The 27,604-nt window shown below is 39.6% G+C and overlaps 1 protein-coding gene across 1 annotated transcript in view; it reads right to left on the bottom strand.

Annotated features, from left to right (window-relative positions):
* The window catches only part of LOC127431046 (mitogen-activated protein kinase kinase kinase kinase 2-like), a 47,781-nt gene that overhangs the window by 5,863 nt on the left and 14,314 nt on the right, over positions 1 to 27,604 (bottom strand). The window contains exons 10-28 of the mRNA XM_051681268.1: positions 20,198 to 20,260; positions 20,009 to 20,090; positions 19,318 to 19,428; positions 17,433 to 17,511; positions 10,348 to 10,406; positions 9,843 to 9,889; positions 9,549 to 9,587; positions 8,176 to 8,209; positions 7,801 to 8,095; positions 7,257 to 7,375; positions 7,091 to 7,132; positions 6,930 to 7,014; positions 5,955 to 6,034; positions 5,279 to 5,339; positions 5,056 to 5,179; positions 3,726 to 3,784; positions 2,161 to 2,264; positions 1,906 to 2,080; positions 653 to 721 (exon numbers count right to left, since the gene is read on the bottom strand). Of these exons, the coding sequence (XP_051537228.1) occupies positions 653 to 721; positions 1,906 to 2,080; positions 2,161 to 2,264; positions 3,726 to 3,784; positions 5,056 to 5,179; positions 5,279 to 5,339; positions 5,955 to 6,034; positions 6,930 to 7,014; positions 7,091 to 7,132; positions 7,257 to 7,375; positions 7,801 to 8,095; positions 8,176 to 8,209; positions 9,549 to 9,587; positions 9,843 to 9,889; positions 10,348 to 10,406; positions 17,433 to 17,511; positions 19,318 to 19,428; positions 20,009 to 20,090; positions 20,198 to 20,260 (1,727 nt within the window). The remainder of the gene's footprint in view (positions 1 to 652; positions 722 to 1,905; positions 2,081 to 2,160; positions 2,265 to 3,725; positions 3,785 to 5,055; positions 5,180 to 5,278; positions 5,340 to 5,954; positions 6,035 to 6,929; positions 7,015 to 7,090; positions 7,133 to 7,256; positions 7,376 to 7,800; positions 8,096 to 8,175; positions 8,210 to 9,548; positions 9,588 to 9,842; positions 9,890 to 10,347; positions 10,407 to 17,432; positions 17,512 to 19,317; positions 19,429 to 20,008; positions 20,091 to 20,197; positions 20,261 to 27,604) is intronic.

Raw genomic sequence — 27,604 nt, 5'->3', positions numbered from 1 at the left:
ACTGTTTATCACCCACACCTATTATATCATTTCTGAAGATATGGATTTAACCACTGGAGTCAAATAGATTACTTTTATGTTTCCTTTATGTCCTTTTTGGACCTTCTGAGTTCTGGCCACCATTCACTTACATTGTATGGACCAACAGAGCTGAGATATTCTTCTAAAAATCTTAATTTGTGTTCAGCAGGAGAAAGAAAGTCATACACATCTGGGATGGCATGAGTGTATTCCTGTAAACTCTACTGTACAGTTTTGTTAGTTTTTACAAACTGAGGGATGTGGAATTATTTTCTTTAGTAATGGACAGCAAGTCACAGAATTTATACCGACCCCGGAACATTCTTTAATGTGTTTTTACATCTTTAATCTCAACTATGAAGTGACCACAGAATTTATTCGTTGTCAAATTAAATGCGTTTAAATTGCTATGTAAAAGCTGAAAAGTAATCATCAGCCAAGTTATGAAGTAAACACATTTGTAAACAAAATTAAGGATTGGGATGGAATAAAATGTATGATTTGAGAGATACAGGGCTTAGTAATAAAGTCAAATATGGTTTTCAAATGCAATGTGACTGTAAATACCAAGTGCATCAGGTTATTCATTGAAAAAGAACAGTGTTGGTCAATGATTAATGAGATTTCTCACTTTCCAGTGTGATGAGAACTGTGTCCCTGTCCAGTTGAGTCACCTGCTTGACCTTCAGAGACTCGCCATCTGTGAACGCACACAACTTCAGTCAGTCAAACGCACTATTGCTGATCAGATCATGTCATTCAGGGTTCCCACACTTTTTGACCGATGAATTATCATGACTTTTTCATTAACTTGCATAAATATTTTTCAAAATCATTCAAATTCAGACTGAATTGCTAATGAATGATTCAGACCGATCTGTGTTCGCCTAATTCACTGAAAAGAAGCGACTCACAAGTACAATTAAATTAAATATTGGACATCATTTATGGAGTTTATTTTCTGCCAATTTTAAATAAATGCATAGAATGATAAACACGAAAATGAAAACCCAATACCATCAATAACAACACTAATACAAATATCACCCTTACAACATCTCTGCGCTCTCAAGTGTGAGAACCACTGTATTAAGGTATCCTATCTTGAGCACCACCCACTCATTAACATAGAATTTACATGTTGACTTTGAAAACGAAAATTGAAAAAAAAAATATTTCTAAAAAATTCTAAAAAATACAATTAAAAGTTAAGTGCATTTTAATTGGAATTCTCTCACAATTATTGCGTTTAAGATTAAGAAAATGCTTTCGAAAAAAAATAATTTTCAATTTCTTTTTTACACATTTGCCTTTATATTTTAATAATGGCAGACTTGCCTCGAGCTTGCAATGAAAATGAAATGTCAAATCAAATTGCATTTTATTTTTTAATTTGACAGGGACAATGTAATGTCACTGTGAATAAAAAAAAACCTTTTCATTTTATTTTTCATACTGGCACATACTTTGCAAACACTATGAAATTATTAATCTGTTTTTCATTTTTGTTTTTATTTTTTTTAAACGTGGCAGAAAATAAGATCCATAACCACTATGGTTTGCAAGCAAGATTCACTCTACACAAGACCAATATTTAAGCCTATGAAATATTTATAGCAAAGCATAACTAGAAAAATGTAAATTCATACTAGAAATTTCCATGACTTTTCCTGGCCTACAAAACAACATTTTAAAATTCACATTTTCTTCAGAAAAAGTAAAATTCTACTTCAGTTGAAAGATCCTTCATATAAATAATTATCAAGCAAATGCAGCTTTGGTCACATGAAATAAACTAAAAAAATGTCATCAAACATCATGTGTCTATTAATTATGGCTGTCCAGTATTTTGTGTTTGTGGGTGTATCCACATTTTTGCAACACCTGGCAGACTGAGTGGCGTGTCATCCAGGTGGATGATGTCAAATTGCATCTGTCCAGTGGGGTCTCTGTGACCAGGAGGACTTCTCACCCCCACACAGACCTGAGGCAGCTCCTCTGTTTCCTGTACAAGCAGCTCAAAGATGGGCAGAGACTCGGGCAGAATCAGAGCAATGTGCTGAGTAAGAGTGACAGGAAATTTATGCAAATATGCAGATATTTTGAACATCTCCCTCAATCTTATCTATCATTTCTTACCTTGAGCTGCAAGAACTTCTGCAGAGGCTCATACCACATGAGAAGAACCAATCCAGTGGGCACAACGGCACACAGGAACACGCTGTCAGTGTATGGGTTTCGTACTACAAGCAGAGAACAAACATTGAGATGTTCACTAACACTTGCTCTTTTCCAAAATCTAGTGAGCTGGAGATGGCATTTTAAGGCATCATAGGTGCACTCCCGGCGCGAAGGCTGTACCAAATGACTGGAAACTCAATTATGTTGCCTCTTAAGATACCTAGTTTAAGCCAAATTGTGAGGCAGCATTGCACATATTGCCAAGGCAAAAACATTTTTGATTATAAACAGTGTTGGGTAAGTTACTCAAAAAGTAATCCACTACAAATTACTAATTATTTTAAATTGTAATCAGATTATTTTACTGATTACAACAGTGGAAATTACTTTACTAAAGTAAGTTACTTTTTAAAACCTTTTTCCCAGAAAACCCTTAAAACCCCTTTCACAGTTTTTGTTTTTCTGCTCAGCAAGATATAACATTTATATTGTCTAGCTAAGATAATGTCTATATTTCCTCTTCGACCCTTGTCACACGCCCTTCAGTTGTCCCAGAAAAACAGACCGACATATAATCATAATTCATATTTTATGTATATATTATATATTTGGTGTACTGTATATATTCCATGTCAGTGACCTGATTACAAGATTTTAAAATATAACATTTAACTACTTTTCATTAAAAATGTCATTAAATTACAGTAAATGGTTACTTTGTAATCAGATTACACCCAACACTGATTATAAATAGACTTCTGTTCCATTCAGTTCTGAAAATAATCAATACAAATTAGGGCTGTCAATCGATTAAAATTTGTAAACAAATTAATTACATGGTCTGCTGATTAATTAATTGAATTAAATCGCAATTAATCACATATATAAATATTTTCTGAGAAAGTCCCTCAAATAACAATAATTACATTTACAATGATTAAATAATTATAAATAATATATATAAAATTATTATTATTAATATATATATATATATATACATATATATATATATATATATATATATACATATATATATACATATATATATATATATATATATATATATATATTATAAATAAAATAATTCTGATAATTAAAATGTATTACATTATTGTGGCAGATGAGTAAACCTTTGATAAAACAATATATTGTTTATTTCCATATTTTTTAATATAACCCTATCATTGGCCAACAGTCCACAGCAAACTGTTTTTATGTCTCTGGGTCACAACTGAGTAAGACATGATAGTGTTATGGACATCATTATCTTTTAGTCACTGTCACTATGGTTACAGCTGTTAAAATACGGTTGTGACTTCAGTTGTTCATTCATACAGACAGTATTCGAACTGCTACTGTACGCTGTTGTATGAACAGAACATTTCAAGGCTCACACCTGTAAGTAAATACAGTTGTCAATTCCAAACACTGACTGTGTGAACATAGCCTATGTTGTGGAACAGAGCTACCAAGTCCCAAGAATTATTCATTAGCTCTTACAGATCACTTTCATTGGTCCTTACCTACAGTGCATCTTCTACAGCCCTTGGTGTCTGGGATCTTCACTGACATGGCATACTTCCTGAAGAGAAGAGAACTGCAGCCATTTAGCAGATGTTTTTATCCAAAGGAACTTAATGTACACTTGTTACTAGGACAGTCCTCTTGGAGTAGCCTGAGAGTGTCTTGCTCAATGACTCAATGGTTCATGGATCAAAATTTGTATGGTTTGAACTTTTTGGTTATCAGCTCCGCTTTTTAACCACTAGGTTACACGACTCAATACATGTCCTTTTTTCAACTACTGCGCACGCAATTTGAACACCCAAACAGATGTAAGCAAATTAAAATAACTCGTTTGTGTTTGTCGATCTAAGAATTTAAGGCCCAAAACATACTCTATGCAACTAAGTGAATGCTAACTATTCTTGCTAAGCAAGCTCAGTTTCATGTTTTTGCATTTCAGGGAGGTGTTTAGAGGAGCATTTAAATATGAGGACGCTCAAGACTACATGTCTTCATCAACTAATATTACATTAAAATGTATTATCAATAATTTCAAGCCTCATTCTCTGAGTAGCATTCACACGAGATCAGTAAAAGAAGCTGTTTTAACTACTCGATGATGATTAAAAGTAAGTATATGCAGTAGATAATGTGTAATTTTTAATGTTTACCTAGTGCGTGTATGGCGCTAATGCGCTAACATGCTATACGTGGTAATAATATGCACCGATTACACTCTGTTGTTGTGATTTATGATGGCACTGATGCTACAGCAAAGATGGGTGTAAAAAAAAGTGTAAATGGGTAGAATACAGACAAAAGAATGATGACAGGTAGATCTCACTTTGGGCAGATGTGTGAATGGCTTTCGGCTACAGACAGCACATGAGTGAAGCAGCATACCAAACAACATAGTGAATGGGCACTTAGAGTATTTAAGTAGATTTTATTAGCACTGGTGATCTATTATGAACCAATGAAACGAAAGCAAAAACATTTTATTTTTGGGAAGATTTTGTTCTAAATACCGTCATACCCCTTCATTCTTTGATTCGTATGAAGTGTGCAGGGCCTTTATTTTTCTCTTTCAGGTTTAAAGTTGATAACTAGATATGTTTATAGCCAGTTACCTGAATAATAACACACCCGGTTTAAATGGCACAGACATTTGATGGTAACTCTATCACTGCCTTGAGAATGGAGTGTGTTACCGCAACGAAAACACAGCAACACACTTTCATATGTAGTTTATCTTTCTGGATTTCGTAATAAATCGTGCAACAAGTATCAATCATGGGGTCTTGAGCGTTCACTGATTGTTTGACTTTAGTTTCTGATGCTACAAACCTTGAGTTTATCTTTGTGCTCAAACGGTGTGCGTTTATTGCGAGATGGCCCTGTCTACGCTGCATATTTCTGCGATACTCAAAAAGTGCCGGCAAACTATGAGATGTCAGCTGTGAAGATTTTCCTGTGTGGACAAAGGAGAGCAGGGAAAAAGACAGCCAATGAATAAGGACTTCAGATCTTTGTAGTACTTTGTGGGCCACGTCAATAGTTTTGGACATACCTGAGATGGACATAAGGACATTGTTCATCACATACAACCAAGTGCATCTCTGAGGAAGCAACTGCAAAAGAAGGAAAGTTTTGCAAACTCTTGTAATGAGATAATTGCATAAAGTACAGTACTGTGCAAAAGTTTTAGGCACTTGGGAAAAATGTTGCATAGTGAGGATGTCTTCAAAAATAATGTCATAAATAGTTTTCATTTATCAATTAACGTCATACAAAGTCCAGTAAACATAAAAAAGCTAAATCAATATTTGGTGTGACCACCTTTGCCTCAAAAACAGCACCAATTCTCCTAGGTACACCTGGACACAGTTTTTCTTGGTTGTTGGCAGATTGGATGTTTCAAGCTTCTTGGAGAATTCACCACAGTTCTTCTATCTATTTCAGCTGTCTCAATTGCTTCTGTCTCTTTATGTAATCTCAGACTGGCACGATGTTCAGTAGGGGGCTCTGTGAGGACCATGCCATCTGTTGCAGGGCTCCCTGTTATTCTATTCTATTTGCAAAAGAAATGTTTGGAGTCTAAAATGTATATTTCCTATTGACACACTAAAGCTGAAGATATAAATAACCATCTTAAGACAAATGTTTTTGTGAAGCATTTTATGTGCCTAAGACTATTGCACAGTACTGTACATATTAGTAATTCGAGGAAAAGGTAATATGGGTACCTTCTCCATTGTGTCCTCATGGAGCTCATTAAGGTTTAGGGTGTAGATGCCCTCCTCAGCACCAAGCATAAGGTACTGATCTGTGAGTGAACAATGAGATATCTGTCTGGTTATTCATTCTGGAGAGAAGCTTTGTCAGAATGTGTCACATAGTATCTACACTGGAAACAACTGTTATTTGAACAGACTTCACACTTGTTGTCTACACTACAACACACATTTTGGGGCTACACGTCACCTCTGAATGTTCACTGAATGGACCCACTGGTATAAAAATTGACTTTGCATGGGTTATTTAAAAAAGTGAAACTGTGGTTATGGCATAGCCTATATTGAGGGTCACCGCTCTAAAAATGTAACTATGCGACATGTGAACGCAGACCACAACTGCTGTGATTGGTCCGCTTTGTAACCAGAAACCCTCCTACAGGATGATATAAAATATATTTGAGGTAGAGTCACATTTCCTTTGAGATTATTTTAAGATCTATGCATAGTATGTATTTAGACTCTTTTTATTTTCTGCTGTTTATGTTTTATGAAGTTACATGTACAAATGTGACAAAAAGACAGATCTGTTAACAACTCTGTGCTTTTTTTTCAGGCCTGAATATATATTTGGTTTGTGAGTGACACAATACTTGTTGTTATCTGCTCGAGACCTTTCCGATTTGTGTGATGTTTGACCGTGTGTTTGACAGTATAGTGTACAGAAATCGGAACACTTCTAATTTGTCAGCAAATTAAAAAGGATCCGTTAAAAGTTTGTTATATTGCCTTTAGCAAATCTAATAAGAACTGCATTTCCTATTTCCAAAAAATGTCTTCCTCAAAAGAACTAAAAGAATAATTAATGTAACCGTTAAAGAACCGGAATCGTTAAGTGGAATAGCAATCGAAACCGGAATCGTTAAATTTCCTATCTCTAATGTAGACAGAGTGTTAATAAAAACACTGAAACATTGCTAACTTTACCTCTGGTCTTTGGTAAAACCCATGTAGCGGCACAATGAGTCTTTAATGGACAACCATTGAATACTTTGGAAAAGCAGGCCCCCATCTGGAAGACATTTATTGATATTTATTGATATGAAAAACACAAATATATTTAGAAGTACATGTATCCCTGCACTTACATGCACTTGAGGTGTCGGTGGCAGTCCGTGAACAACGGCTTTCTGGAATGAATCATGAAAACAGGATGAAGTGTGAGAGATGAACAAAAGGAAATGACAATGTTTAGCTCTTTAAAGAAGAGATTATCATCAAGCCATAAAGGATTTTGGTGACTCCTCCACTCACTGAGTCTTCGTTTTTTCTCCTGAGAGTGCTCCATTCTGGTGAGAGTGGTCGCTCGAGTGGGGGGAAATTATTCCTGTTTCCTCCTGGATCTGGAGCAACAGAGCCCGCTAGTATCAAACCTGGTCAACACAGCAGATTCATCAGTGTTTGCCTTTCAGTGTAGCATTATTCATGTTCCACAAACTCTACATTAATAATTGTATTGGGTGGTGTAGCTTAGTGGTTTAAGATCTGGGCTGGAAATCAAGAGGTTGTTTGTTTGAAACCAGGGGCATCAATAACCCAGTGGTTTTCCTGTGGTGGCCCAATTTACACATTTTGCACTGTTCCTCAAAGAAAGCTATTATATGCCTTCAGAAGACTAGGTATATGTTGCACTAGTTGTGTGAACCATTTTATTATCCTTTAATGGTGCTTTGTAGTTATTTTTAAAGCATGAAAGCCTCAATCCCCATTCATTGTAACTGCATGGAAATACAGGTTTGAACATGATCTATCCCTTTTAAAATGGTAGTAATGTCCCTTTACAAGTGTAGACACTCACCATCAGTTGGTGTTGAGCAAAGGGAACCCAGACTGGTGGAACGACTGAGGAACGAGGAGTCTGTGAAGAGGGAAGAGTTTGTGAAGAGGGGCAGGTCAGAGAGAGTTGAACCAATGAGCAGAGCTGATTCACTGAGCAAGGCAGAGTCTTTTAGAGGGGTGGAGCCAATGAGAGGCGAGGAGCAGGAACAGGGAGTGGGATCATTTCTCTCTTGATTGGCAGTGCAGTGGGCATTCGATTGTGGAGCAGGGACTTTCTTCACAGTGCCGTATTTATTCTCTTCATCAGGTGAATGCTGTGGATTGAACACATGATTTACGTTATTTCTTAAGACACTGGACATTTACAGCTGCAACTTGTTTAATTGCTCCCCACCTCAGTCGATGATCCTCTCTTTATAGTCAAACTCCTGCAACAGAGGGAACAAAATGTAAGACATAAAACAAGGTAAATTTATCTTGCCATAAGGGACTACACCAAATGATTAATACTGGGGGGACCAAAGCTAACATTTTAAGAATTGGTTACAGAAGACCTCATACTGATTGAAAAATATTAGGGGGACCGGTCCCCCTCAATGTCTATGGCCCTGGGTATTAAGGGATAGTTCACACAAAATAAAAAAAATAAATAAATAAATCTATCATCGTTTACTCACCCCCATGTGGTTCCAAACCCCTATGACTTTTTTTGTTCTGTGGCACACAGAAGGAGATGTTTTAATGAATATTGATGTCTGTATATTTAAAACAATGGCAGTTGAAAGTGACTCACTTTAAAGCTTAAAAAGGACCCAAAACTGTCATAATAGTCCAAGTGGCTCGTACATCATATTCCAAGTCTTCTAAAGGGATACAATAGGTTACGATAGGAAAAACTCAAAATGTAAGTCATTTTTCATCAAAAATCTTGATGTTCATCGCACATTTACAAGTACTCTGAAAGAAACTTGTACACAGTGACTAACTGGGATGTCCATTAAAACATCTCCTTATGTGTTCCACATAAGAAAGAAAGTCATAGGTGTTTGGAACGATATGAAGATGAGTAGTTTATGAGACCATTTTTGGGTAAACTATCCCTTTAAAGAATTAACATTCACATATAGCCACCTACTGGACAGGGAGGAGAAAGTAATAAAAGGGAGGAATAAAGCAAAGGAAAAGAATACATGACTCATATTTGCACAACAGCCCAGTAGGTGGCGATATACACGAAGAATGCGAATCGGCAAAAAACAAAAGACGAAGAACTCTCGTGAATGTGCATAGGAGAGCTATGTAAAAGCTGATTGATAGTAAGAAAGGACTTACATATTGATCTGTTTCTCACCCACACCTATCATATCACTTATGAAGACATGGATTTAACCACTGGAGTCTTATGGATTACTTTTATGCTGCCTTAATATGCTTTTTGGATCGAATGGACATACAGAGTTGAGATATTCTTCTAAAAATCTTTGTGTTCAGCAAAAGAAAGTCAAACACATCTGGGATGGCATGAGGGTGAGTAAATTATGAGAGAGTTTTCATTTTTACTCATTTGTGGGTGAACTAAACATGTATAAACATGGCTGGATTTTTTTTTTTTCTTCTTCAAGGGATCTTAGATATTTTTTTACTAGAAAACAAGACAAACATATAAAGTAAGAATTTGATTTGTTGCAGTGTTTATTTATAATGAGCAGCTGTAGGATAATTTTGTCTGTCTATTTTTAGGAAAACATTATAAACAAGTTGTGTCACCTCTCCATCAAAGCCTCTTCCACACACTCTAGCAAACTCCTGTGAAAATACAAAAACAACACAAGCCATTGAGAAAGATCAAGTCTTACATTTGCTTGCTTACAGCCAAATTTAGGAACACATTCATCACATTGGTCTGACATAATTTCAGTGACATGATAAGTGACTGAAGGATGCCAAACCCCTCGGTTTTTGCATAAGCAAAATGTTATTATGTTTTAGGATGTGCAGCATGCTTAAACAAACCTGTCTTGACATTTACTAGTAGACTGACAAGAGAAAAATATAACTCACGGAGAGTCCTTGTCCCTACCAACAGAGCTCCAGTCATCATAGGCTCCCTAATGAAGAACAGGAAACTGATTAGTAATTCCACAGCTGTGTAAAGTGTGATGCTCTGTTTTATATAGGAGTGAAGCCTTCATCAAATGTGAAGTGTATATATTTTTTTCTCTGTTAAAGGTATTTAGTAATAATTGTTTATACTATATTGCACTGGCCGATCTGGCTGTGGCACTTTCAAAAATTCCTTTGTTTGTTTGAGCATCCCAACCAACCTGACACATCATTGTGTCAACCAATGGCATGAGTTCGGGGTGGGACAATCTGTTTTATAGACCAGTGGAAGGAAGGGGTGTGTTCAGGAAACCTGTTTGAAACCAGTTATTATTATTGTCATTTTATAGCAATTCGGTTTGGTGATGCTAGTGGCACAGGAATTACACACTTCACCTTTGAAAAAGGTTTGTGATGTCATTTGAATTTCTGTGCATGGGTTTATTCAAATATTTACTCTCACCAGATCAGGACAGGGATCTGTCTCTTTTCTCATGGGTGGTCCAAACTTCACATGATTAACTGAAAGACAGAGACAGAGAAAAACAGTTACAAGCTCTTTAGCCAAAACAGAATCAGTGTATTCACCTGCTCCACACTTCCCCTTTCACTTACAGCTGTGTGGTAGGATTGTAACTTTCTTGCCACTTTCTGTAGTTGTCACACAGTGAGAGCAAGACAAAGAGACCCAAGAGCAGAGGAACAATTCAAAGAATTTATTAACAATAAATATCTACTTCAACTGTGCTGGCGACAGAATGAAGATCCCGGCACTGGCTGCAGTAGTGGGGGAGAAGTTAATGGATGCGTGCACGCCGTGGCTGTGCAATGGGCAAATCCATGAATAGTGTGTTCATAGGCGAGTGTGTGCATCATGGTAGTCAGGAGCAGATTCATGAGGAATCCTCCGTTTAAGCATAGCGAAGTGCAGGGAACAAGCGCACAGCAGAATGGAAGGCAATCACTCTCCCGACATGCAGGCAGAGACAGGCAACTAAACAGATTCACGAGACAGAACCAACTAGGCATAGAGAGTGAGGTAAGTTACTTCACACAAAACAACAATCTGGCAAAGATACTGACAACACAAAGGGATTAAGTAGGTAGTGAATCAGCAGAGAATCAGGTGCTGCTAGCACGCTAATTAGTGGTATGATCAGCATTACCCTGGGAAAAATCATGCATGCCGGCAGCACCTGTGAATCATGAGGGAGAGAAATAACAAAACAAACAGAACAAACTGACAAACTCACTGGAGTTGGGTCCATAGCCTCCCAATCAACCAGGTTCTGGAACCTTCTGCCCCTTCACCTGACGTCGATCAGTCTCCTGACCGTGTATGCTGGAGAGCCCTCAACAAGATGCGGAGGAGGTGGGGCGGGTGTGGTGGGGTGTAAATTAGAATGAAACACGGGTTTAATTTTGGAGACGTGAAAAACAGGGTGAATGCGTTTGAGGTAAGAAGGTAGTTTAAGATGGACCACCACTAGACTAATGACCTTGGTGATAGGAAACGGCCCGATAAACTTGGGATTCGGAGCGGAATGTCCTTAGAGGACAACCAAACCTTCTGCCCGCAAATGTAAGCTGGGGGCTTAGACCAGTGCCGGTCCGCCGACCTCTTACACGGGTGCCAGTCCGTATTAGGGCTTCTCTGGTGGCTTTCCAGGTGTGCCGGGACCTCTGAATAAATGCGTGGGCAGACGGGACCTGAACGTCAGGCTCTTGTGTGGGGAACAGAGGGGGCTGATAACCAAGGCTTCACTGGAAGGGTGATAGCCCCATAGACAATGACTTCAAGGAGTTGTGGGCATACTTGACCCAGACTAAATGATTGCTCCAAGAAGACGGATTACAGGAGGCCACAGAGCACAGGGTTTTTTCAAGCTCCTGATTCGCCTGCTCCTCTTGCCCATTTGTCTGGGGATGGAACCCAGAGGACAAACTCACCGTAGCCCCCAGCTGTCAACAGAATTCTGCCCAAAAACGAGACACAAATTTGGGGCCACTGTCAGAAACCACATTGACTGGGAGGCCATGAATGCAGAAGATGTGGTTTATGACTGCTACCGCTGTCCTGTCTTTGGGTAATTCGGGTAGAGGAATGAAATGAGCCACCTTCGAGAACTGGTCCACTACAGTCAAAATGACTGTGTTGCCATGGGAGGGGGGAGACCAGTTACAAAATCCATGGCTATGTGCGACCAGGGTCTAGAAGGGACAGACAGCAGTTGGAGAAACCCAGCCAGGGGGTTACAGGAGGTCTTATTTGTCACGCAAACAGGGCAAGCGGCTACGAACCACCGTATGTCCTGCGCAAGCAATGGCCACCAGAATCGCTATCTAATGAGCATCTGGGTGCGAGTCAACCCTGGATGACAAGCGACGTTGGATGAGTAACCCCACTGTAGGACGTGCGTCCGAACTGATCGCGGAACAAACAACCGACCCGCTGGGCATGTAGCGGGGGACACAGTGTTTCATAGCAAAGCACGGACTTTAGCCTCCACCTCCCAGGATACCATGCCCACCACTCGAGTGGCGGGCAGAATGGTATCCAATGGGAAACATCGAGACAAAGAATCGGCTTCATGTTTTTAAAGCCCGGGCGATATGAGAGATCGAAGTTAAAATGGGTGAAAAATAGTGCCCAGCAAGCCTGTCTATAGTTAAGATGTTTGGCACAACAAATGTACTCTAGGTTCTTATGATCAGTCCAAACCACGAAAGGTACCCCCGAACCCTCTAACCAATGATGCCACCAGCACGAAATCAGCCAGACAGCCAGCAATTCTCTGACGTCGTAGTTCCATTCTGCTGGTGTTAAGCAGTGCGAAAAAAAGCACACAGATGCATCTTTCCATCCGAGGAAGAGCGCTGCGACAGGACCTCTCCGACACCAACCTCAGATGCATCCACCTCCACCACAAACTGACATGCAGGGTCGGGAGTTATAAGAAAGGGTGCAGTAGAAAACCACTTCTTCAATTTAGAAAACGCGGCCTCAGCCCACGGGGACCAACAAAAATCAGTGTGGGTGGAGGTGAGAGCCATCAGAGGTGCGGCAAGTTGACTGTAATTCCAAATAAACCTCCGATAAAAATTTACAAACCCCAAAATCCTCTGAAAGCCTTGCGAGAATCTGTGGTTGGCCAATCATGAGAAAGGCTCTGACCTTAGCAGGGTCCATGCGCACTCCCTCGGACAAAAAGATGAACCCCAGGAACAGAACCGACTGTGCATGAAAAGCGCATTTCTCCACCTTGACGAACAGCCCATTCTCTCTGTCATTCATTGATGTGCTGAACATGGTCCTGGATATTCTGGGAGAAGATCAGAATATCATCTAGATAAACAAACACAAAGCAATCAACCATGTCTCTAAGCTCGTCATTTACGAGCACCTGGAAGACGCTGGGGGGCATTGACCAATTCGAAAGGCATGACCAAATATTCAAAGTGCCCCCTATGGGTGTTAAAAGATGTCTTCCACTCATTCCCCTTCCTGATCCGGACAAGGTGATAAGCATTGCGTAGGTCCAACTTCGTAAAGACGGACGCTCCCTGCAACAGTTTGAAAGCTGAGAACATCAACAGCAAAGGATAACGATTCTTCACCATGAAGTCATTCAGCCCCCGATAATCTATAAAGGGTCTAAGCGAGCCATCCTCCTTCTCTACGAAAAAGAACCCCGCCCCTGCCACCGATGAGGAAGTGCGGATGAGACCGCCTGCCAGAGAATCATTGATATACCTGTTCATGGCCTTGCTCTTGGGAGCTGAGAGCGAATACAGCTGTCCCCGAGGAGGCGAAGTGCCAAGAAGCAATTCAATCGCACAGTCGTAGGGCAATGAGGAGGAAGGGTCACGGTGCGGGACCGGCTGAACACCACCCTCAAATCATGGTATGTCAACGTTACTCCGGATAAATCCGCCGGTTCATCCTGCAATGACACACAAGACTGGACAGGGTAGATATCAGAGTTAAGACAGTGCGACAAACAGTATGGACTCCATGCCAGAACAGTGTTGGTTGACCAGTCTATGTGTGGATGTTACCAACCAAGGATGCCCCAACACTACCGGTGCCAATGGAGATTGGATCAGGTAAAAGGACAACTGCTCTGTATGATTTCCAGAGACGAAGGTGACTGGCTTGGTGGACTGTGTGATGACGGACAGGGGCGTGCCACTGAGGGTGTGGGTGGTTATAGGTTCATCCAACTGGAACACAGGAACCCGGTATTTTGGAAGCCAAGTCGATGTCCATAAAGTTTCAGCTGGGCCGGGAGAAGTGTGCGTAATCCGGAGCTTTGTCCAAGTGTGTTGCACTCACCAGTAACCCCCTTCCTACTGATGAGCGGGGTGACAGGATGCGGAGAAATTACCAGACCAGGCATAATGAAAGCATAATCCTTGAACAAAGCGTCACTGCTTCTCCTTATGCGAGATCCAAGTTCTCCCGATTTGCATGGGCTCTGCGTTGGGCCATGATTCTGGTGACCTGGCCGAAGTGGTGGACTGAGTTGGATGGCCAGCCGCCCGGGTGGTTGGTGAGCAACGTCGATGGCGGTGATGCCATAGGGCCAGATGTTGATCTACTTGGATGGCCAGATCAACCAAATCATTGAAGTGTGGAGGCAGATCCAAAGGATAGATTTCGTCCTGGATGTGGTCGGAAAGCCCATGCAGAAACCGGTCCCACATGGCATGATCGTTCCATTCACAAGAAGCAGCCAGTGTGCGGAACTCAATTGCATAATCTGAGACTCGCCAATTTCCCTGAGACAGTCTGGATAAGACCCTCGCCACCTCCCAACCATGAGCAGAGCGATCAAACACTCGGCAGAGCTCCGTGGAGAAGGCATGAAATAAAGCGGGGATGTCTGTTGTCCCATAAGGTGGTCCCCCATTCACCGGCCCTTCCGGGTGAGGAGTGTGATTACACAAGCCACCTTCATTGTCTCCAATGGGAAAGCAGAGGGCTGTAACTTGAAGAACAAGGAACATTGTGAAAGGAATGTGCTACAGGATCCTGCCTCACCTGAAAACAGGTTTGGAGGAGGGATATGAGCCTCTGAGTGCCCAGAAATGTAGGGAACCGCCTAAGACGGTAAGGTTGATTCCTGAGTGGGACCAGCATCGGGAGGTTGGACGACAGAGGTGAGCTCAGTGAGCTGCGACGCCATCATCTCCAGAGACCGGTTAGATACAGAGATTTGATCCTGCTGACGTCCCAGTAAAGCTTTCTGCTGAGAGAGGGCAGAGCGAAGAGTAGAATCCTCAGTTGGGTCCATACTTGGCTAGATTGTTTCGTCACACATTGAAAGCAAGACAAAGAGACCCAAGAGCAGAGGAACAGTTCAAAGGATTTATTAACAATAAATATCTACTTCAACTGTGCTGGCGAAGAATGAAGATCCCGGCACCTGCTGCAGTAGCGGGGGAGAAGTTCGTGGATGCATGCACACCATGGCCGCGCAATGGGCAAATCCGTGAAGAGTGTGTTCGTAGGCAAGTGTGTGCGTCATGGTAGTCAGAAGCAGATTCATGAGGAATCCTCCGTTGAAGCGTAGTGAGGTGCAGAAAACAAGCGCACAGCAGACTGGAAGGCAATCACTCTCCTGACACACGGGCAGAGACGAAGAATCCTCTGTTGAAGATTCATGAGTGCACAGAACAAGCGTACAGAAAACAACCACACTCCCGACACGCAGGCAGAGACGGGCAACCAAACTGATACACGGGAGAGGACCAACTAGGCATAGAGAGTGAGGTAAGTTACTTCACACCAAACAACAATCTAGCAAAGATATTGACAACAAGAAGGCATTAAGTATGGAGTGAATCAGCGGAGAAACAGGTGCTGCTAGCACGCTAATTAGTGGCATGATCAGCGTTCCCCTGGGAACAATCAGTGTTCCCATGGAAACACTGATCATGCATGCCGGCAGCGCCTGCGAAACATGAGGGTGAGAAATAACAAAACAAACAGAACAAACCGACAAACTCAACGGAGCCGTGACAGTAGTATTGTTTCAAACTTGCAGACTTGGATACACACATACGCATTCATACAAACACATGCATACAAATGCACACAAACCTAGACACGCACACAGAAACACATGCACACAATATGTCTTTTCACAGCTCTAGAGTGGCTACTCAAATACAATGGCGGCTCCTGTCCAGTTAACCTTGGATTGTGGCCGTGACATGCTGTAATCCCACCAAACCACAACAATCGCTTCTCACTGACTAATGGCACATTTCTCATCACTCTCAATTCACCAGTTACTGCTTGTGAGATGAGAAACACTCATTAATCTACAGTACTGTTGCAATACATAAATGGAGGGAATATGATGAGCCTTTGTCGTTTTTAAGTCTGTTGCAAATTAGAAATAAAAGAATTCCATGTTCTATGAAAACATACTGTGACTTTCAGATCTTCTTCCTCAAAAAGACAAAGTATTGAAACTAGGGCCATCAATTGAATGTAGTAATTCAGTGTAATGATATAAAAAAAAAAATTAAAATGTGCCCAGACCATAGTAAGAACTATTCTTACAATCGGAGCAATTCAAGCTTGAAGTACCACCTGTTTTCAGCAGGGGGCAGTAAGCGAAAAGCCAGCTGTGTAGGCAACATGCAGCAGAACCGACAGCAAACCACTCAGGCTTGCTTGACACCAGCAACAGCACAAGATGAGGACGGATGCGTTTTTGCATTCAAACACAGCTGGACGGCACGTAGTTCCGAATGCAGCGGTCTCGAAATGCATTTTCTAAGTTTCAAACTACATTTAACTATGCACTACATTTAACTCCAAGAGCGTTCCTCTGATGCAAGTGTACATTGACACATTATAAAAGCCCTTATGATAAATCAATCTCGGACAGATTGACGAATTTAATTGCAAAATGGATTGCTGTGGACTATAGGCCAATTATATGAAATAAACAATATATTGCCTTCTAAAGCCACTTTTTTTATTGTCTTATCAATGCTTTACTCATCTGCCACAATAATGTAATGCATTTTAATTATTTTAATTATTTCATAGGTGTAATTTTAGGTAGGGATGATAGGGGCATGCCCTATCAACTTTCAGAAAATCGGAAATGTCCTGACCAACAATTGGACAATTTTAACTTCATACTATGATTTTATTTTCACCTTAAAAACTATTAAATGTCTTTAGTATAATTATTAATGTGTAAATTATTGCCCTACCTCTTCTGAAGTGGTGCAGAAACAGCGCTGTTCAGGGTGTACCAGTCACAGTCATTTGTAAGATTTTTTAAAAATCATTTTCTGGAGATTATGCATGCGGATTTCCATTGGTATCTCACGTCCAATCCTTGTAATTAGTAGATTTAAACAAACATACTTTTCGTGTACAAAATGTTTCCTGTCAAAACTTCAAACCTGAAAATCACCTAAAGTGTGTTTCGGAGGCAATAACATGTTGCCAAGATGTTATACATAGGCTTACCAATAACTAGTGTATCTCCTGTGTATTAGAATATTAACAGCACTCACATTGCTCTTCAGACAGCGTTCTCTGAACAGGCAGGTGCTTGGCAAGAGAATGAATCTTATCAGGTAGCACACTGCACGTCTGTGAACACGTACACAGACACACACAAACAGATGTATAATCACATTAAAATATTTCAGTAAACAAACACAGTACTGAGAACTAATGTGACATTTTTTTTCAGCCTGTTGGCAATAAACTGTATATACTTGCTCAGGAGGGTGAACCGTAATTTCAACAGCAATTGAAGCCAAGTCGATTCAAAAGGTTTAACATGAGAAGTAAAATCTTGTTAAAAATAAGGCATGTTTTTCACACTTTTATATTTGTATACACTAGGGTTGCCACATTGGCCCTGTAAAATTCCTGGACACCTGTTCAATGACCGAAAAACGTATTACTGGCCATCACACAAGAAATAAAACATATATTTATGATTGTTTACTCCTTGTTTGATATGGTAATTACAGCATGTACAGCATGTATTTCAATCCAACTTAAACATCAATACACTCAAAAAATATTTTAGCCTAATTTTAAGATAAGAATTTAAATTTCATAACAAAATTCCAGCTAAATTCAATTTGATGGAATTATATTATGCAATTTGAATGTGTAAGAAAAAAAACTGAAAGACTAATCTTTAGCATTGAGCAAATTTTAAAATCCTTGAAACTTCCTAGTCTTAATTGTTAAGTGTTTTACAAGTAAAGCAACCAAAACAAGGGAGTGCAAAATAAACAGTCCCATTTCCATAACGTAGTTTTTATATATAACGACATACTTTATTATCAATATTAATGTTAAGTTATAGCCATTGCTATAGCTCAAACAAAGCAATGAATATGCATTTATTATTCCTGCTTTATAGTAAACACTAATACAATAAATGTAACCATTTTAATAAATGTTTTAATTAACGTTTATTATACTGGTTTAAGAACAGAACAATGAAAACCCCTTTTTTGTTGACCACTAATATGAATATTCTTTTAGGAATGCATGTTCTCTAAGAAACGTTGAATTCAGTGTTTCTGATTCAAAGCTCACCATTCGTTCTCTATAAGTCAAGCATCTAGATAGAGTTCTCCCAGACTTGCAGGCAAACAGAATAGTATCTTGCGTTTTATTTGATCGACTCTCAGTTTCTGCTGTTCTTGTTTGTGTGTACAGAGCATAAAATTTAGGTTTGCGGCTCTTGAGTGCGGTCGCGCGAGTAGCGTGCAATGCAGATGAAACATTATCCCGCGTTCATGGCCATGCACTAAAGTGCTCATCAGACTCATTTCACATGTGTCAGGAAAATTTCGCATCCCGGAATGGAATTTCATTTTTCCAGGACAGATTGTCAAAAACCGGGACGATCCCGGAAAATCCAGGACGGGTGGCAACCCTTGTATGCACCGATATAACAATATGTAGTAAGAATTTACCAATATATATATTTACTGAAACTTTGTAATATCTGAAAAATGTCTCACAGAGGCTTGCGTGAGCATTTTTGAAAGATGACACAAATTAAACACCGAATCAAGTTCAGAGTTTTGAATCCCTTCAGTAAAATGCACAGTTTGAACTGATTTGTGGGAATCGAATTGGCCAACTCTAATGCCATTTTTGCAACCAAAGTATTAAAACATCTCTATCTTATAACTGTGTCATACCCACGAGTCACAAGAAAAATGGACTGTGATATTAGTCTTAAATAGTGCTTTTAAAATATTCACAATGTTGCTTAGTTTTACATCGCCAGCAACTCATATATCCCCTAGCCTAACTATGTATAATTTTTATTAATTAATTGAGTATTCAAAATCTTAAGTGTTCTGTAATGGGAAAAATCTTCACTACACAGTACACAGAAGAACACTATTGCCCTCTATTTACCTCCAGGTCGCTCTCATCCATAGTGAGTGTCTGCTGCAGATCCGGGTTGTTGACTGTATCCAGCAGCTCTATAACCAGGTTACGTGTGAGGAGCTGTGTTACAAAAGCATGCTGTAAACAGAGAGACAGAGATCAGAGAGCTACCAAGATAGAGACTTCTGTCTAATAGAGCTGTTTGGGTGTTTTCTGCCCTAAAACCCGGGAGAATTTTACAATAATGTTTTTTTTTTTTTTCATTTATTTTCTGGTAATTGAGGAAAATAGGGTCTATGGTTAACATTACTTGAAAAGACTTTCACATTTTGTTCTACAACATAAATGACACACAATCATACCTCTAATGTAAATTCTGAAGACGTTGTGTGCTTTCAAAATTTAAGTTGCTAACAAGTTGTTACATAAGAACTGCACATAAATGCACTTCCTTATGGTTGTAGTTTTTATTGATGTTGTAGAACAAAACTTGAAAGTCTCTTCAAGGAATAAAGACCAAAGACCTTATTTTACTCATTTCTTCCTCACACAACCCACTGGAAAATGCAGAAGGAACTCATGGCTTCCAGGTGGGATTACAAAATTGAAATCATGACTCATAACTGAACACGTGAGTATTGAGTACCTATTACAGCTACAGTAAATCATTGAAATAACACAAATCTAAGGGTGATGTTGCTCTTTGGTTAACATGCACCTGTAAGAGTTTTTCTGCCGTTGGCCTCTTGCGAGGGTTCTTTGTGAGCGCCATTTTGATGAAATTGTGGAACTCTGTGGACCTAAAGTTACAAAATAAAACATCTGCACTCATTGTGTTTGCAAAATGAATCCTCTGCAATTTGGGCAAAGATTAGGAAAATCAACAGCTATAATGGACAAGAGATACCATTTGTTCTTGTCCTTCAGTTTGGGAGGCTGGAAACTGCTCTTTGACATCAGCATCAAAGCTCTGAAAGAAAACAACAAAATCATGTTTGTTCTCCACAGCTGATCGACAACCCACACAACAGTCAAATCTCATTCTGACCTTTCAACCAAAACTTGGTCTTTGCAAACTTTATGGCTGTATCCAAAAACTAAGGCCTTGCTGCCTCGCTGCCATCAGTCAGTCAAAGACTAAATAGACATCATTTTTTGTATGAAGCTTATGAGAGGAAACTTTTGTATGAGCTTTAGAGATAATCAAGCAAATATTTAGTGACTACAATGCTTATTTCTCAGTAAAGAAATTAATTAGTTGAAACACTAAAAGATCGACATTTATTAGTTAATTTACTGGTTTAAACTGGTGCCACAGTGAAAAAAAAAAAATCATACTCAGTATTTTTGTGTGGTTTATTTTCCCAGTAAAAATGAAAATTTTGGATTCAGCCTTGTTGCTGCTATACCACCATAGAGCAACATGATCATGTGGGAAATCAACATGTTACTTCTGAATGTTCATGTACCCTGAAATCAATCCCATTCTTCCGAATTACTGACAAGCGCCATCCCCCATCCGACATTTTGTCCCCTGGTGCACAAGAAAAATCTAGGGGGGATTAAAAATCTAGCCCCCCAACCAACCCCCCCACCCCAGACCTGGCCATGATATTAGGGCTTTAAAAATTGTGACGATTAATTTTCTATTTTAGGGCTGAATGCAGGAACTGAATTTAGACTTTGTGCTGAAAACAGACATAGTTCTTAAACGTCTTAGCGCAATTATCTATTTCTCAGGAAAATAGCAAATTGGGCCACTTCATTAACATACAAAACACCCACAGTTTGTGCACATACACCCACAGATAGTGCAAACGCTTCCACTCACTTCCACTTCCACTCAGCGCTTTGCGCTGGCATGAAAATTGCTCTTAGAATTAGCGCTCTCACAAAAACTGGATAAGACGTAGCGCACAGTCGTTGCGTGTAGCGTTGCACTTTGCACACTCATGAAAATAGAGCACTCTGTGTGTATTTGAAAATGTTTCTTCATTCTATCATCTCCACAGAAACCTCAGTGAGATGGTCAGAGTTCAACTGAATGAGACACACATTCATGGGATTTATATATTTGAATTTAGAGTTAATAAAATATGCATTTCTGTTGAATGTATTACATCTGTTACAACTAAAAATACAACTTCCTTTTGGCACCACTCTGTGGACATTTCACCCGAAATCTGAAGCTCACACGTGCACATATTTTCAACAACACTTCCAGCTTCAGCCACCGGGGGCACTGCTTCGATGTTCGGTAAACACAGACCGATTTCAGCTGAAGAACTTTCGACCTGCTATCGCCAAATTCACAGTAAGATCAGTCTGTTGAGAAGGCATCACATTACACCTATGTGTAAGGCTAGGTAAGGTTATATCACTAACACTTTGAAGCTTGTGAAAACAACTTACTCTATGTACAGTACATTGGGGGCATAAGCGGAGCATGCGTAAGGCAGGGAAAGGCCTGGCCACGGGCAAGATGTTCGTATTAATGCTTATTAGGTATTGATCGGAAATTCTTGTTGCCGCTCCTGGATAACACTGCTCGTAGCTGCACCAGTAAAATGTCTAGGATCAGTTTCCCCACCTCATATACAAACTTTTATTACTAGCATAAAGGGAAAGCTGATTCTAGATCAGTGGCCCTGGCCAAATTAATCTTAAAACGTTAATCTCTTGAGTCACTGTGTGCATGGAGAATGTCTTTATTTCTGAAAGGATTTAAAATTTTAAAACAAATATAAAATAACGTAGTGCAATTCTTACATTAATACAAATTTATTAGATTACGGTTGCATTGAAACGAGTGTCTCCGCATTTGTAACATTCCTTTTTAATTGCATCCATTCGCGTTTAAATCAATAAGCATCCGATCATACTCGAAACGATCCAGCATGGAGATGACTGAAAATAAATTCATCATCATTCCTTGAGCTTGTGAAGAAGACTCTCTCCACTTGATTTTATCTTAACTTCCAAAACTTTAACTCAACTGCATGACAGGTGCGGGACCAATTTTAACGGCATATGAGAGTCCAAACAGTTCCGTTTTTATTTTATTTTTTATTTTATTTTGCTGCTTAGTAAAGAGCTTTTACTACCTATTATTTCTTTTGCTGTTATGCCGATAAAACATATCATGCATATTTGCTTGCTGTAGCCTACATTGAGTCGCTAAACTGATTATTAATATGTGTAGCCAACTGACATCTGTGTTAACAACAATAACCATTTATTCATCTGGAAGGTTTTGTATGGAGTGTGAACATTTACAGTCGGTAGTAGATAACTGCAATTTAATAAAATATTTTGTTTTGAATGCAGGGGTTAAATTGAGATTTTGGAGGTGGGGAACCTTAATCGTGTGATTGCTGTTATAATATACATTCAATTTAAAATATGGCTGTCTAAATATGTATATATTTATAGGGCTGTATGGTATTTCATAGAATTTATTTTTTTCTCTCAGATGAATCTCTTTGACTGGGATTCTGTTATATAATTTTTCTATCATTTTTTTTTTATTTAATTGTGAAAATAGTTATTTGATTTAGTACATTAAATGACAAAAATAAATGTTTAATAATGATATCAGATGTATTTTATGCATTTTAAAATAATCAAATGACAGCTGGGACAAGTTTTTCTTCTTGCCCGAGGTAAGGCGTCATCTTGCCTTTGAACATGCTAAACTATCCAATTATTTTACTATTTAAAAGTAAATGCACATTCTTAAGGGGTATACAGCTTTGAAATAAACTAAGCAAAATTGCTACTGCATATTGATCTCAGAAATGGGTGAGCAGTTGATTCCATACAGTATTCCACAATTTCTATGAATTAGAGATCGGACCACAGAACAATATAGAAGCGGAACGCGCGTCTGTATGCGGGGGCGAACGGTCACGCGCCACTCTTGAATAGCTGCCTCTACTCGCATGCGGAACTGATAGAGTGAAGCATAATGAACTTGAAAGGTGTCTGAGCAAGTATACTCGTGAAACTGAGCCAGAATGTGTGAAATAACAAACAAAAACTGTGTCGGAACATAAAAGAAATAGAATAGATTGACAAACAAGCAAAGGTGCCGGACCGTTGCAGCCCAATTTAAGCCCTGACTGAATATCAGAATCAGAATGAGCTTTATTGCCTAGTGTTCTCACGTATACAAGGAATTTTGGTGATAGGAGAAACAAGCGCACACAGAACATTACAGTGAGACATAGAATATAAAATATGGTAAGAGTATAAACAGACATACAAATAATATAACAGAATGGCGTATGAACATGTGCAAGTGGTAATGTACAGGTGCATCTCAATAAATTAGAATGTCATGGAAAAGTTCATTTATTTCAGTAATTCAACTCAAATTATGAAACTCGTGTATTAAATAAATTCAATGCACACAGACTGAAGTAGTTTAAGTCTTTGGTTCTTTTAATTGTGATGATTTTGTCTCACATTGAACAAAAACCCACCAATTCACTATCTCAAAAAATTAGAATATGGTGACATGCCAATCAGCTAATCAACTCAAAACACCTGCAAAGGTTTCCTGAGCTTTCAAAATGGTCTCTCAGTTTGGTTCACTAGGCTACACAATCATGGGGAAGACTGCTGATCTGACAATTGTCCAGAAGACAATCATTGACACCCTTCACAAGGAGGGTAAGCCACAAACATTCATTGCCAAAGAAGCTGGCTGTTCACAGAGTGCTGTATCCAAGCATGTTAACAGAAAGTTGAGTGGAAGGAAAAAGTGTGGAAGAAAAAGATGCACAACCAACCGAGAGAACCGCAGCCTTATGAGGATTGTCAAGCAAAATTGATTCAAGAATTTGGGTGAACTTCACAAGGAATGGACTGAGGCTGGGGTCAAGGCATCAAGAGCCACCACACACAGACATGTCAAGGAATCTGGCTACAGTTGTCGTATTCCTCTTGTCAAGCCACTCCTGAACCACAGACAATGTCAGAGGCGTCTTACCTGGGCTAAGGAGAAGAAGAACTGGACTGTTGCCCAGTGGTCCAAAGTCCTCTTTTCAGATGAGAGCAAGTTTTGTATTTCATTTGGAAACCAAGGTCCTAGAGTCTGGAGGAAGGGTGGAGAAGCTCATAGCCCAAGTTGCTTGAAGTCCAGTGTTAAGTTTCCACAGTCTGTGATGATTTGGGGTGCAATGTCATCTGCTGGTGTTGGTCCATTGTGTTTTTTGAAAACCAAAGTCACTGCACACGTTTACCAAGAAATTTTGGAGCACTTCAGGCTTCCTTCTGCTGACCAGCTTTTTAAAGATGCTGATTTCATTTTCCAGCAGGATTTGGCACCTGCCCACACTCCCAAAAGCACCAAAAGTTGGTTAAATGACCATGGTGTTGGTGTGCTTGACTGGCCAGCAAACTCACCAGACCTGAACCCCATAGAGAATCTATGGGGTATTGTCAAGAGGAAAATGAGAAACAAGAGGCCAAAAAATGCAGATGAGCTGAAAGCCACTGTCAAAGAAACCTGGGCTTCCATACCACCTCAGCAGTGTCACAAACTGATCACCTCCATGCCACGCCGAATTGAGGCAGTAATTAAAGCAAAAGGAGCCCCTACCAAGTATTGAGTACATATACAGTAAATGAACATACTTTCCAGAAGGCCAACAATTCACTAAAAATGTTTTTTTATTGGTCTTATGATGTATTCTAATTTTTTGAGAGAGTGAATTGGTGGGTTTTTGTTAAATGTGAGCCAAAATCATCACAATTAAAAGAACCAAAGATTTAAACTACTTCAGTCTGTGTGCATTGAATTTATTTAATACACGAGTTTCACAATTTGAGTTGAATTACTGAAATAAATGAACTTTTCCACGACATTCTAATTTATTGAGATGCACCTGTATGTGCAAGGTGTATGTACAGTTATTGAATTAAATACGTGAATTTACATACTGTATGTACTTTAGTCCTTCAGGTTGGCCAAAACCAGTCTCTCAAATGACTTCATGACCACAGACTTGAGAGTGACAGGTCTGTAGTCATTAAGTCCTGTGATTTTGGGTTTTTGGGGGATATGGCTCCAGATGGCAATAACTGTATTTAAATGTGTTATTATTATTATTTGTTATTAAAAGTTTTATTGATTCCATATAATATATATATATATATATATATATATATATATATATATATATATATATATATATATATATATACAGGTGCATCTGTATTTACTGTATATGTACTCAATACTTGGTAGGGGCTCCTTTTGCTTTAATTACTGCCTCAGTTCGGCGTGGCATGGAGGTGATCAGTTTGTGGCACTGCTGAGGTGGTATGGAAGCCCAGGTTTCTTTGACAGTGGCCTTCAGCTCATCTGCATTTTTTGGTCTCTTGTTTCTCATTTTCCTCTTGACAATACCCCATAGATTCTCTATGGGGTTCAGGTCTGGTGAGTTTGCTGGCCAGTCAAGCACACCAACACCATGGTCATTTAACCAACTTTTGGTGCTTTTGGCAGTGTGGGCAGGTGCCAAATCCTGCTGGAAAATGAAATCAGCATCTTTAAAAAGCTGTTCAGCAGAAGGAAGCATGAAGTGCTTCAAAATTTCTTGGTAAACGGGTGCAGTGACTTTGGTTTTCAAAAAACACAATGGACCAACACCAGCAGATGACATTGCACCCCAAATCATCACAGACTGTGGAAACTTAACACTGGACTTCAAGCAACTTGGGCTATGAGCTTCTCCACCCTTCTTCCAGACTCTAGGACCCTGGTTTCCAAATGAAATACAAAACTTGCTCTCATCTGAAAAGAGGACTTTGGAACACTGGGCAACAGTCCAGTTCTTCTTCTCCTTAGCCCAGGTAAGACAACTCTGACGTTGTCTGTGGTTCAGGAGTGGCTTAACAAGAGGAATACGACAACTGTAGCCAAATTCCTTGACACGTCTGTGTGTGGTGGCTCTTGATGCCTTGACCCCAGCCTCAGTCCATTCCTTCTGAAGTTCACCCAAATTCTTGAATCGATTTTGCTTGACAATCCTCATAAGGCTGCGGTTCTCTCGGTTGGTTGTGCATCTTTTTCTTCCACACTTTTTCCTTCCACTCAACTTTCTGTTAACATGCTTGGATACAGCACTCTGTGAACAGCCAGCTTCTTTGGCAATGAATGTTTGTGGCTTACCCTCCTTGTGAAGGATGTCAATGATTGTCTTCTGGACAACTGTCAGATCAGCAGTCTTCCCCATGATTGTGTAGCCTAGTGAACCAAACTGAGAGACCATTTTGAAGGCTCAGGAAACCTTTGCAGGTGTTTTGAGTTGATTAGCTGATTGGCATGTCACCATATTCTAATTTTTTGAGATAGTGAATTGGTGGGTTTTTGTTAAATGTGAGCCAAAATCATAACAATTAAAAGAACCAAAGACTTAAACTACTTCAGTCTGTGTGCACTGAATTTATTTAATACACAAGTTTCACAATTTGAGTTGAATTACTGAAATAAATGAACTTTTCCACGACATTCTAATTTATTGAGATGCACCTGTATATATATATATATATATATATATATATATATATATAATAACAGAATATATGGAATCACATTATATTATTTACAACCCTTCCTCCCGCACATTAACCACCCCACCCCACCACCCAATACAAACAGATACCCCAGTGGTCAAATACAACTGACAAAGACACACAAACAAACAATAAAACAGAAGAAAATATTTAGAAATACATTTTAAAAAAGTATATGTTCAGAAACAAAAAGGCTACAACATACACATTTAAAACAACACGTCTCCCCCCAGTGCCCCTCCCCGAGAGCCCTCCAAAAAGGCCAAATAGCAGCCCCACCTCCTGATGAACATATCCATGTTGCCTAGCCTTCTATATAACAACTCTTCCCAAGCTGCCACCCTGCCCATCTCCTCACACCACTCACAAAACTAGGGGGCTCCAGCTGACTTCCATCCTCTAAGGATAACCTGTTTGCCCACCATAACACCGGCCAGGATCCAATTCTTCATGTACTTATCTCCTATATCAATAACCGCCCCGTCACCCAAAATACAGAGCCTGGGGCAAAAGGAGATCCGAGTTCCCAATACGTCGGCCATAAAATTCTGGACCCTCAACCAGAACTCCTGTATCTTACGACACCCCCAAAAAACATGGGTGGTGTCTCCATCTTCTAAATGGCATCGCCAGCAGGTGGGTGTGTCCTTAAGACCAAGCCTATACAATTTAGGGGTCCAATAAAATCTATGTAGAATCTTAAATTGCATAAGGCGCACCCTTGCATCTC

Source organism: Myxocyprinus asiaticus, chromosome 40 (genome assembly GCF_019703515.2).
Source record: "Myxocyprinus asiaticus isolate MX2 ecotype Aquarium Trade chromosome 40, UBuf_Myxa_2, whole genome shotgun sequence".
NCBI classification, from domain to species: domain Eukaryota; kingdom Metazoa; phylum Chordata; class Actinopteri; order Cypriniformes; family Catostomidae; genus Myxocyprinus; species Myxocyprinus asiaticus.
Note: the sequence above shows the minus strand (reverse complement) of the source record. Positions and strands in the feature narration are given on the sequence as shown.